The 12605-nt window shown below is 46.9% G+C and overlaps 1 protein-coding gene and 1 non-coding gene across 2 annotated transcripts; both read right to left on the bottom strand.

Annotated features, from left to right (window-relative positions):
- Positions 1 to 3642: 3642 nt before the first annotated feature.
- phb (prohibitin) lies at positions 3643 to 9405 on the bottom strand. The gene is made up of 7 exons (XM_006638088.3): positions 9299 to 9405; positions 8122 to 8224; positions 7195 to 7356; positions 6956 to 7098; positions 6157 to 6273; positions 5356 to 5451; positions 3643 to 4808 (listed from the first exon to the last, which is right to left on the bottom strand). The coding sequence occupies exons 2-7, from the start codon at positions 8204 to 8206 to the stop codon at positions 4596 to 4598; spliced, it is 816 nt and encodes a 271-aa protein (XP_006638151.1). The 5' UTR covers positions 8207 to 8224; positions 9299 to 9405; the 3' UTR covers positions 3643 to 4595.
- Positions 9406 to 10443: 1038 nt separating this feature from the next.
- Positions 10444 to 10607, bottom strand: LOC138225517 (U1 spliceosomal RNA). Its single transcript, XR_011183955.1, has one exon. It is a non-coding gene; the product is annotated as a U1 spliceosomal RNA (small nuclear RNA).
- Positions 10608 to 12605: the final 1998 nt, after the last annotated feature.

The raw sequence follows: 12605 nt of genomic DNA, 5'->3' as shown, positions 1-12605 counted from the left end.
GGCAACTCCCACAACACTTTGTGTAAATTCCTCCTGAGAGGAATCGCTCCGAGACTTGCACTCCCCTGCAGTTTGCACCTGTGTCCTGTGATTCATCTTTCACCTCTTCCGTTGCAAATCATTCTTTGCACTCATAAGCCAACAGGTTATAATTGTGTTCTGTTATGTAATATCTATACACATCTGCAATTTTTTGCTACTTTCCAGCCCTTCTAAGTTAATCATGAAGGCTATGCTGTTGTAAACTCTAATTTTATTCAGATCCCTTAACTGTGCAAAAGTTAACTGGTCAAAAATAGAGGCTCCTATGAAGCTGTATTATGAATAAAAATAGTACTGAGAATCAGCCTGAACCTTCCAGGCTTGGGTAGATGAGATATCAGTTCCTGACCAGCAGTGTGCCGCTGGATGGAATCTGAGAGAGGGGACTGCTCCTGCGGGCTGGAGACCTGCACCCCAGGGGGCCAGCGGTGACCCGGGCCGCTGATTGTGAGGCACAGAGGGGGTGCAGGAAACCCCCAAGTGAGCAGACAGGAGATCTGGCAGCGGGGCAGGGGTGGAGTCAGACTGAAAGGGGAAAGGGCGGGGGGCGTGAGCTGCTGCAGTGGGGCTGCCGAGTCTCACTATGAATTCATGTCACCCCAGAGTCCGGGGGTCACACGCGAAACAGGACCCCACCCGGGGCTGGGACCTGCAAGACAGCGGTGGCTGGGTGGGGACGGCTCCCCGCCCTGCGAGTGCCCTGAGCAGCAGCGTGAAAGCACACTTTCAGAAGTGTGAACGTTAGAACACAGGTTACACACAGGTCCTGCTACAACTGACACTCCAGCAGCGCATGATCCCAGCCAGGTGTCACAGAGCTGTACTACACTACACAGGCAGGACAGTAAAAATGTGAGTAAAAAAGTCACATAGTAATCTAGTAATAGTCTCTATTAATGGAGAGCCGGGATACAAGCACGATAGATTAAACATCAGTAATCAAATTCACTGCGTCGCGGCGTGAGACGAGAAAGCTTGTCTCCCAAGTGAGTCTCCCAGTCCAGGCTGCAGGACACAGTGCATCAGCTGAGCGCTGAGGTCAGGCTCCAGAGATCGGCTCGGCTGAGTACAAGCTGAAGACCGGGGCTCTCGCACACCGCATGGAACCCCAATATCCTTCTCCCGCTTTCAGTACAATTACGCTATATCTCAGGGAACAGAGAATGCCCCAGTCTGCCACGACTCGGCGATCTCTCAACAAACTGGGGGACCCAACACTTGCAGACTACCTCTCCAAAGTATTAGTGAATGCCACGTTCTGTACAGGAACTCAAACTCTCCAAAGCAGTGAAAATATCTGTGTATTATGTACCATGAGTCCCAAGAGCTGTAAAGTAGAAGCAGACCTGGCATTTCTTGCCGTATTCTATGCTACAGAAAAGATAAAATGGATATCTCAAAGAAGCCTTAAGACATCTGGACTGTGGGTAACATTGTTTTGCATACAAAAAATACCAAAAGGAAGAGCAGTTGCTGCTTCAAGATGCTACTGAGCTGCTACCCACAACCCAAGCCAACCCTATTCTTGTAACCCTATTCTTAATAAGATAAAATCACAAGCAGCTTAAAACCTTGAAAAACACTGCTTCATTCTGGTCCAGCTCAGTAAATGCGTCAAACTGGTGAACTGATGGTGTGAGTGAACAAACCATATGTTCTTGTGACATTTTATTTGTTCTGGTGAGTTAATTTCTAGTCAGATAAAGGGCCTCTTTACTGCTATCAAAGGGTCAGCTGATTTAGACATTAGAAGTAAGACACATACTCTTATTCAACGGTTCAATATAAAAATGTGGCCTTTTTCTGGAAAAACTTCAAAAGCCAAAAAGACATCAGCTTCATTTCTTTTGAGGAAAGAGTAGTGAAGCTCTTTTGTTTGTACAGTGCACAACGTGAACGGATTTCTGTCCAGTATGGTGTGGCCCCCAGGGGAACTGCTATCTAAACAAACACAGAGAGATGTGACCTTCATCCTTCTGAGAGTTAATCCTACAGCAAGGCCATTTCTCCAGGCCCATAGACCACTGGCTCAATGGTGGCTGGTTTCTGTTTAACTAGATTAATCTCCGGTTTCACCTTGACTCATGTGGGTAGCAGGAAAGAGGATCTCAGAATCAGAGCTCCATCTTTAATCAGGCTTAGAGATGTTCAACTGTCTGCAGAAAAAATCAGTTATAATTATAATACAGAATCTAACCACTTAGTAAATTGGGAAGGAATTCATGGAAACAAAGATGTGATTTTTTAAAACCATTTTGGAATTTTTAAGCCTTCTAGTTTGGTAATTTTATGAGATTTATGTGCAATTATACCATCCTATTGAAAGTAAAATACATCTCCTGCCCATTACTTTATAAATATACTTACCTATGTAAAATTGTCATGAAAGTTTCAATTTCATTCCCATGGCAGGCATGGTCACTAGAAGAAAGAGGGATGGGGGGCTCTGGAGAACAGCATGGGGGCACAGCGCTGGGGCCCCGGTTTCAGCTCCTGGGGTGCTGTTTGTGTGGAGTTTGCATGTTCATGTGCCCTGTGCTGGACTGGTGTCTCCTCAGGGTGTATCCTGCTCCCATGACCCTAAACTGGATGAAGCCATTACAAAATGGGTGGATGGGAAAAGTGGATGTTAATTCCAAGAAAAAAAGAGTGTTTTGATCAAAGATCATAATACAGAAAGTGCTAATAAACTTACAGATGTAATGTTTCACCATTTCTGTCTGCTTTGCCCACATTTAAGGACTTAAAATGAAGAAAGCACAATTACCTAGAAATACGTTAGTATTTGTAATTTTTCTCTCTGTAAGGAGGGTGTAATCTTGTTTGAAATAGCTTGTTCCATTAAATATTCTGTTTGCAGTTTGCATCTGGTTAAACTTTGTGAATAACACAAACGCAGGAATAGCACTGGAACAGAAAGGAGTGTTAACTGTATGTCTCCATTGAAAAGCGAACAACAAAGCTATTAGCCGCTACACAACAATACACTCATTGGGGCAACAAAACCAGCCCTTCAGCTCAAGTTTTTCTTTATGACGCGATGATTTTCAAATTTCAAATAATTATTTGTGCAACCTTACTGTCCCATTTATAGTGCAGCATACATTAAGCTCCTGTGATGGAGACTGTATAGCAAACATTTATTCTGTCGGTACCAATTAACCACCTAAGGTTGATTACCATCACACTGGCATGCAGTACTGCCATCACAGGGGAGAAAGAATTACCTCTGTGCAATGTCTTAATTCTTAGTTGAAAGGCTGCTTTTAATCAGTAACCTTTTTGGACATTAAAAATACTGATAAATGAGACTTATGCAACAGAGAAATTGAAACAGAAACGGTAGTCAAAGTTTGCTTCACCACAACATTCAATACAGACATTATTTTGCCCGAAGAGCAGTCTCCCCCTGGTGGCACTTCCATAGATCAATTAAAGAAGGTGTCTGTGGCTTAGGGCCAGTATACTGGCTGGTCTGCATCACGTATTGATGGATTTCACTTTAAAATTTTACTGAAAAGAGAAGTTTCACGTAAATCATGTGTGAACCGAAACATGTTTACACACCAAGGCATACCAACAGAAGAAATGAAGTTCACATTGTATTAGAAATAGTTTTATTTGGCTAACAGAGACCTGGTGGAACAACTGAAGACTTGTCTGTCTACAATCCTAGGGTGTTTCTTTACTGAAAGATGAAACTCGTAACAGGCTGTTTTCCCTTCTACAACAACTCACACAGAGCTGCTTGTGACGAACAAGATGATGCTTGACTGGGATCAACGCATTTCGCGATCATGAGGCCTTACCACAGGTGCACATATTCATATTCAGGAAGTTCAGGTAAATAATTCATCAGCCAGCAATGGGCAGGACCACCCAGAGCATCGAAACTGCAGCTTGATACCAGAGAAGGGTGTGCAGAGCCCACTGATGACACTCAAGAAAGGACAAGCTGAACAACACAATAGTAGGAAAGGGGGCTAGTCCGAGGTAAAACTTCATTCAATATGGACGCTACCTGACAGAGGTGTCGACCATTCTGCAGACCCCTCCAAAATATACCCTTAGCTACTCGATAGATAAAAACAGGAGTGAACGTAAGTGTCTGTATAAGCATAATCACAAAGACTGTCGGCACTGAAGTACTGCACTGGAGGAACGAGACGGATGAGATCGTGGTCACCTCGGACCGAGATACCAAAATGAAACATTTCACTGGACCACAGAAAGTTGCTAGGCATGAGGAAACGCCAGCGGACAATCTGAACCAGGGTGCAAACAAGATGACACAGTCTCACCTTCAACAAAATTTAATCCCAGTCAAGACCAGAGGCTGCTGCCCAAAGCTGACAAGTGACTGACTTCAGGAACGACAGCCTGCACAGGGAAATGTGATTGAAATGAATTTCTCTACAGGGGTGGGCTCAAATAATAACGTCACCGGTCCCTGGAGGGTCTCTGGGCTCTTTCAGCTCTTGTCGTCACACGCACGTACACACACAGAGGGATCGGCCCTGGGCACCAGGCTACAGTCCTGCCCCGGTCAGGGGTCACTGGGGCAGCTGCAGCAGGGTGCCCTGTCCGGAGGGCAGGTAGGTGATGTTTCGGGAGCGGGACAGCTGGAAGGCGATGTCCTCGGCGGCCTCCAGCTTGCGGAGCTCGACCAGCCCGTCGCCGGCAATGGACAGGGAGTTGGCGATCAGCAGGGCAGCCTGGGAGTCGCCCTCGGCGGAGATGATGGCCGCCTGCTTCTGCTGCTCCGCCTAGAGGGAAAGCAGACAGGACAGCAGGCCGGTCAGAAGCTGCGCAGAAGAACCACTTCAATTCAATACTGAAGACAATGAGACGTGAACAAGTCCAAGAGGGGGGGTGAACATTTCACCCACTTTACCATCCTATTTCTATCTATACCAATACTTAGAATGAGTTGCAGAAAGTGGAGCAGAACCATAACTGTGCCATTACAAAATCACAACTGAATTTTTATGTGTCACAGGAATTCTTGTTCTATTTGTGCTCGAGTGCTTGTTACCATCTGCAGACAAACAAGAATTTTATCATTTCCAACTTAACCAGAGGGGGGCAGGCGTCGGGGGGGGGGTTGTGCTGTACAGGCTCTGTGAGACTGCCAGGTGTGCCCATGGTGGTGAGCACCCTCTGGGGAACACGAGTTGCACTGCAGCTCTCTGCTGTGTACTGCAGCTGTCCAAGGTAATGGGCTCTGGTAGTACAGGCATGCACAAGACCAGATCACTTCATGGAGCACATGTTCCAGAAGCAGGTCTTACAGCCTGCACAAAGGCACCCCACCTTTTCCACGACGAAGCGAGCCCGTTCTGCCTCCTGCTGAGCCACCTGCTTCATCTCTACAGCCTCTGTGAACTCCTTACCAAAGGTCAGGTGCGTCTGTGGGGAGAGTCAGAGAGACATCACATCACCACACTGCTGCTCTCTCACAGCTTGAGCTTAGACTTCTACTGAAGAAACAAACAACGTTCTGTACGGATTGTGGGTCATTAAAGGATACCTCACAACTACAAGCTTGGTTGCTGGAGCCTTAGTCTGCATTACTCAGAATATGGCCATCTCAGGTTCTTAAAGTAGATGCAATTACAGAATGAAAAGGTATTGATGTCCAGGAGATATTTCCTCTATACAGGAGGAAATGTCTTCCAAGAATACAAGCTTTAAACTGCGGAACGTGCGCAGCTGGTATAACTTAATTAGCTATGAGAAGTTTTTTTTGCAGACTGAAAGTGACATTAGACATTTCACAACAGATGAAACAAAGATGTTGGGTTACTGACCTATCCCTGCAGTCACTCAGATTTTTTTTGTACTGGCTAACTGTTCTGCAGTTACACTAGGTTGACTGGTCCTGGACAGACTGTCCGCTGGGCTGACACACCGCTGACGCCGACAGTGCTGTGTGCTGGACAGACTGTCCACTGGGCTGACACACCGCTGACGCTGGCAGTGCTGTGTGCTGGACAGACTGTCCACTGGGCTGACACACCGCTGACGCCGGCAGTGCTGTGTGCTGGACAGACTGTCCGCTGGGCTGACACACCGCTGACGCCGGCAGTGCTGTGTGCTGGAGGCTCACCGTACCAGTGAGACGTCGTCCAGAATCAGGCCGAAGGTGGAGGCTCTCTCGATAAGGTCCTCGCTGACCTGCCGCGACACCATCTCTCGCTGCGTGATCAGCTCTCCAGCATCGAACCGTGCCTGTGGGACGAACAGGGAGTCAGTGCGCAGCCCTCAGCACGCTGCAGCTGGAGGAAACCAAACAGACCGGTTTCCAGAGCCTTTATCCTGATTTCCTATGATCACTGAAAGGCTCAGCTGTCTGATGCCGACTCACTGAGCTTGCCTGAACAAGTTACCAAACCCCCAGTGCTCCACCCCTGAGATAAGAGGTAAAACCCAAGTCTTACCTTGGGCCCTAATGGAGAATGCAGCCAATATCGAAGAGGTTTTCAAGACATACTAGCTAACAAATGTGGACCTGATTTTGGAAAACCTCTTTTCCTGTCCCAGTCACAATGAGGGGACAGTGTCCCACCCTGAAAGCCCGTGGCCACGGTCAGAGAGAGGTTTGTTTCCTCATTGTTCCAGGTCTTCTTCCATGGGCTGCACTTAAACTTGGCCTTTGCACATATTCCAGTACCTCTACGGTCTCAGTGTGAGTGTGCTGCTGAGAGTATTGACTGGTTTGTGTGTTGTTTTAACTTTTTAGATCTGAAGTCTGATTACTTTGCTGCTTTACTGCTGCCCCGTGCACTCGCTGAGCTCCACTTCTCACAAAAGCGACAAATCAGGAAACGAAGGAACAGAACCCCAACTCGACAGCTCCCTCGGCCGTCCCCTGCGGAGGAGGGGCTGCTCGGTCCCGGCGCCGGGCTCTTACCACCACGGACTTGAGCACCTCGGTGGTGATGGAGGGCAGAACCCTTTCGTCGTAGTCCTCCCCGATGCTGGTGAAGATGCGGGGCAGCTGGCTGGCCACTGGCCTGAAGAGGATTCTCAGGGTGATGTTGACGTTCTGCAGGTCTGCAGGAGGAAGAGAGGGACAGGAGGGCGGGGAGAAATGAGGGGGGTGTATCGGATTCACAGAAGTGGAGGTCACGGCGCGGCTGGCTGCGTTACCTTTGCTGCCTGTGATGACGGGCACGTTGCGGGGGCGTGACCGGCAGTCGAAGATGATGGGCTTCTGAACCCACGGGACGAGGAAGTGGGTGCCCTCTCCCACCACTATGTCCTGCACGCCACGGAAACGGTCGAAGATGACCGCCCTGTGGCCAGCGTCCACTGCAACAAACACGGATCAGAGATAAGACACCTTTCACCTCGTTTTGCACTGTGTGGAGCGAGAGGCACAACTGTCTCCCATCACACCGATCAGTCACCTTGGAGAGAACTGCCAGGAGACCAGGGCGTGCAGCCTGGGTTCTGAAGGACCCTTCTGACAACACTTCTTTATTCCACCGTTAATAAAAACCATTAGTAGTGTTCGGTATTATCACATTTTTACCCATTTGGACCTTCCATTTGACAGCTTACTTCCCTTGTGCAGAAGAACAGAGGCTTACGAAGTGAGTTGAACAGTGTCATGACTGCCTGTGTCTGCGCAACACTGACTAGTCACTCACTCAGAGCTGCTCAGAAAGCTACAGGAGAGCCACATGTACAGGGAGGGTTAAACAGCGTTTTCTGCACCCAGAACACACAAACAGCACTGCAGGAACTGCACACACCAGCACTGTGAGGCTGCAATGCTGACCAGTACAGCACCGTGTTGTCCCAGATACATTTGGATTACTAACAGGAAAACATCTTTAAAAAAAGGGAGCCTGAAAGGAAACAAAGCAGCTGTGAAATTGAAGCTGAATCCCTGTGATGTTTTCAGAAATGGCTGGATTGTATTCTCGCATCCTTGGTTACAAATGTGCAAATAAGCACAGCATGTCCCAGAGATTTCTTCCACTTACCACCTGTTATTTGGCTTTTCACCACAAAATTACATCTGCGTAGAAAACAAAACCCAGGACGTCCAGCCCATGACAGCCGACTCACCATTATATAGGGCGGAGTTCACCACCCCCCCTGCGATGGCCAGTCCCAGGCCGAGCTTCCCGATAGCTTCAAACACTCTCGCCATGCTGGTATCTCAGGAGCCCTTGGGGACACAAGGCAGGGATGTTTAGGAACGACCCTCCGCCCAGAAAAGAGAGGATCAGAGAGGACCGGAGAGGAACTACAGCTACAGCAGCAGTACTTACAGCCTGCTGGTCTGGAAGAACCACATTCACTAAAGACAATGGTGACATCAGTGTCAGTGGGGATGAGTTTATATTTTCAAAACAAGACAGCCAAAGGTTGAAGTCAATATATAAGCATGCCGTTTTACTCAGAATAAAAACGCAGGAATCAACTCTAATCAGAACATTAATACCACTAAATGTTTTGAGAGCATAAGACCTAAAAAGTGTAATAAGTACAGCTCACTTTAAACCTAGAACAGGAGGCATTTTACACTAAGGGCTGTGAAAGTGTGGAACAAGTGAGATCCTGGGATCAATTAACTACTAACTACCGAACGGGTCACACAGGCCGAATGGTGTCGGTTCTGGTATCGGCTCCAGTCAGCCAAGAGGGACCCCCAGCAACACGTCCAGGCACTGTAATTTAATTGAATCCGAGAATTAAACAGCATTTTGTAACGATGGCGGAGGCTGCCCGTGCACTTGAAGCCTTACAAGGTCTTGCGCCACGGAAATCGCATCTTCTTCGGCAGTATCAGCATAAAACGGTAATGCTTCGAAAAATAATAATTATAAACTAACATCTATAAAAAAAAACTAACATCTCACGACCCAATAAAATTGCGGTGCCTGGAGGCCATAAATAAACGAACAAACATTCGCAGGTTTTTCATCCATTTTTCCGAAAGCACACCGGCTGGTTTGAACTTGGGAAACGGAGATCCTGGCGAGCCCGCCCCGGCTGCTCTCTGCAGCGGACCCCGGGCCGGTCCGCACCGCGGCGGCCGGGACAACAGTCATAACACCGAGCGCCGCCTCCGCCCCGGTACCGGGCTCGCCTCACACGCGTTTACCAGCGTGGCGGGGATAAACACCATGTGAACTCCGTTTAAGCACTAAAAATCTTCTGTCTAGACTATACAGCACCAACAGATCTTCAACTCTAAAAGTCGTTTTTCGTTTCTTCTTCCTAAAACCGCGCTACTCACCTTTTCCTAGGCACAACATATGACCTCCACAGCAAAACGCGTGAACCAGGTAGCCCAGTGCGCAAGCCTCGACGGCTTCCTAACATTCCCTTTCCTGATTGGCCAGCCTAAGCCGCGAGGGCAGCTGGGACTTGTAGTTCTAAGAGCCTCGACACCGCATTTGAACGTATCTCGGGCCTCGAAGTATCGTGTTTTCCAATTGGCTGAGAGGGAAACGCCGAGGTTCGTGGGAAATGTATTTGTTTGGCACTTGTGTTGGTGTCCATACACCCTGCTTCGCCTGGCTGGTGGTATTACCATTGGGAGAGGGAAAACTAGTCTAGTAAGTAGTAGACTGCCATAAAAAATATGAAAATCAGAAGGACAGAAACAAATCCCCCCTTTTAACTGTACGAGGATAATATTGTTAATGAAATGATTTACACATGGCACTGTGGATATCGCTGCAAAACACGCTTCCATAATACGATTTTATTTTTAAGAGCAAACAAACAAAAAAACAGAATCGCAAAATATACCACTTTACATTATTATATATACCTAAAACAGTATAGATGACCACATCTCGTTAAGGTTAAAAAAGGAAAAAGCTTCCATAATACAGGCTTTAAAAGTTACAGTTCGTTTTTCCACGCAGATGTTTCCCAGTAAATGCACCGCTTATGCAGTTATCTGCCCGGCAGGCCGCCGGCGCCACCCTGTGGTGAAGAGCAGCAGCTCAGACAGGCCTCTCTATTTCCAGACGGAGCTGCGGCAGCCGGCGCGGGTTGCAAAGGAACAGGTAAAGGTTTGTTCCTGCTGAAAGGAGAAGATAAGTAGCAACGTGTCGGCTGTGGAGCTCCTTCAGGTGCCTTCTTCGGTCTCCACAGCCGAAATTTGTGTTTCTTCTATTTTCAGCATGGAATGAACCTTTACTTGTTCCTCAACGCGTATCTTAGCCACCGCAGCCACACAGGATGACCCTAACCCGCCTGTAGAAGTTAATCTCTCAACTAATCTTATTTTAATTATTAAACGTATAGAGAAAGTACATCCCGAGGATCAGACACAGTACGAGACTACAGCAAGCGCCGTCTGACGGGCACCGCCGAGAACTACACCCACAAGTATTCATACAGCATCAGTCTGTTTTTTCACCAGCTCGCCAGGGGAGAGCGCGAACGCAGTCCCCCACTACCAGAAATTATGCAGTCGAGATTCCCACATTTGGGGAATTCGCAGGGGTCAGCACAGCCGGAGTGCAATGGCCGAGCCTCGCCCTGGGTGAACCTCCTTCATGATCAAGGTGTCTCCCCTGCCAGGTAAGTATGACTTGAATATGGTCGCCGCTCGGCACCAGCCTGCAAAACGTATGACTGCCGTTTACGGTGAGGAATTATTCACTCCTTCGATTTTAGTAATTTATAAATATACGTATTATATTATATACGTATAACTTCATTTATGATGTTTCAAATTATTATGGACCTTATAATTAGACAATTTTATTTTAAAACAGAAATCCTCTTTCTTTTACCCATGATGCGTTTCTATTTACATACTCTGACGCTATTGGTCGAAAGCCCAAGCCTGCGACTACGCATGTGTGTGTGGGGTGCTAGGAAGCAAGTTCGTTGACGTCACAATGAACGGATATGCTGCGAAATTTTTGTTAAACAAATCCTTTCAACGTATTTTACGCTGTATTCATGATGAATATATTTTGGATTTCCTTTTACTAGTTAACCAGTAAAAGTACTGTAGTACTAACTAGTTGTGTGTAACAAAGCGATGTAAATGTGAATGTTCAATGTATTCATTTGAATTATATTCAGTAATAACCCTGATAAAACGTCTTTAAAAATAAATTATCTTTGTTGGTAACCAACAAAATGAACCGTACATTATTTGTTCAGAAACATAATTCTCTTATATATATATGGAACCCTGCATACATCTCAGAAAAAAAACCCAAAGAATAATGTGCCCCTCTGCGTGCAGGGTGTTTTCTGTTTTTATTAATAATAATTACTGGAGTATTGCGCTTCTTGGCCTCTCAGCTGACGAAAACAGTGCCTGTAAACCTGGGGCATCGCCCGGTGACAACAAGCACCGCAAACCCTGAAGACCCGTGTAGCTCTGGGGCCGGAGAGGGGAATCTGACGAGCTGATCAAGGCAGAGGGCGGACCCGGAAGTCCGGGGGCCGCAGGAGCGCCGCTTCCGGGCGCTGGAGGGCGGCGGCGCGGCCGGCGCGTGACCGCCAGAGGAAGTGACGCAGCTCCTGCTGTAGCTCCTGCTGTCTCGGGTCCCGGCGCTCTCTGGGAACAGAGCCCCAGTTGTGGAGCGGTCCGGGTTTGTCAGTGTTACAGAAAAAAAATGTCTGGCTAAAAATGTTGTCTTGATAAAAGACGCAGATTTGGGTTGGTTTTGTAGTCTTTTCAGCATGTGTGCACATATACTGTTTAAGGTCTTAAATAATATTGTATAATTTTTGTATTCTGTATTTATTTGTGACAAGTAAATACAGTTCTTATAAAATCAAACAGTTTTTACAGTCCTTTGATTATCTTTGATGGGAAAAAAACGGTCAAATTACCAGCGAAAATCAACTGAAAAAAAAGGTGGAAATGTGGAAGGAAACTGGACACCACAGGCACAGCTGCAGAAGCGCTGACTTCGCTGCGATACAGGAAGTAATTCTTACAGTGAAGTTAACACATCTCCAGTGTTTTATCATCTATATAATTATCAGCGCTGGTCAGGGCTACAGATTTTTGACCAAGTAGTAAAAGTGGAGCCTGTTTCTAACAGCGGAGCAGAATGTTTGGCATCATCGGGTGATATGAGCGACCAGTTTGTAATCACTCACAAATGCTACTGTAAACCAAGGAGAACTCGTTTCTATTAACACGTGGCTTTTCTATTTACTACAGCGGTTTTGCTCCAGAATACAATTTGCTGTGTAAAGCCTTGGGTAGTACAGGTCTAGTAAGACAATATTCACACAGAAGGTAGACGTTACAGGCCTCTAATAGAAAGTCACAGCGTGTTTTTCTGGTACGCTACTCATCGGGTCTGACTTTAAAAAAAAAGTGCAGCAGAGGTTGTGACTTTGCAATGAATGTTTTTGTGTTTAACATACAAGAGCTCCGGTTTTGTGAAGGCTTGCTTTTAAGAAGTAATCCATTGCAGATATATTGGGTACATCACTGACAGACTGTTCTAACCCATTGTCGTCTCAATGACATATCTGAGCTTCGTACTGGGTTAGAAATTCCCAAAGTACTTCACTGCCCACGTCAGGAGAAGGTTGAGGAGGTCTGGACA

The sequence above is a fragment of the Lepisosteus oculatus genome, chromosome 28, assembly GCF_040954835.1.
Source record: "Lepisosteus oculatus isolate fLepOcu1 chromosome 28, fLepOcu1.hap2, whole genome shotgun sequence".
NCBI classification, from domain to species: Eukaryota; Metazoa; Chordata; class Actinopteri; order Semionotiformes; family Lepisosteidae; genus Lepisosteus; species Lepisosteus oculatus.
Note: the sequence above shows the minus strand (reverse complement) of the source record. Positions and strands in the feature narration are given on the sequence as shown.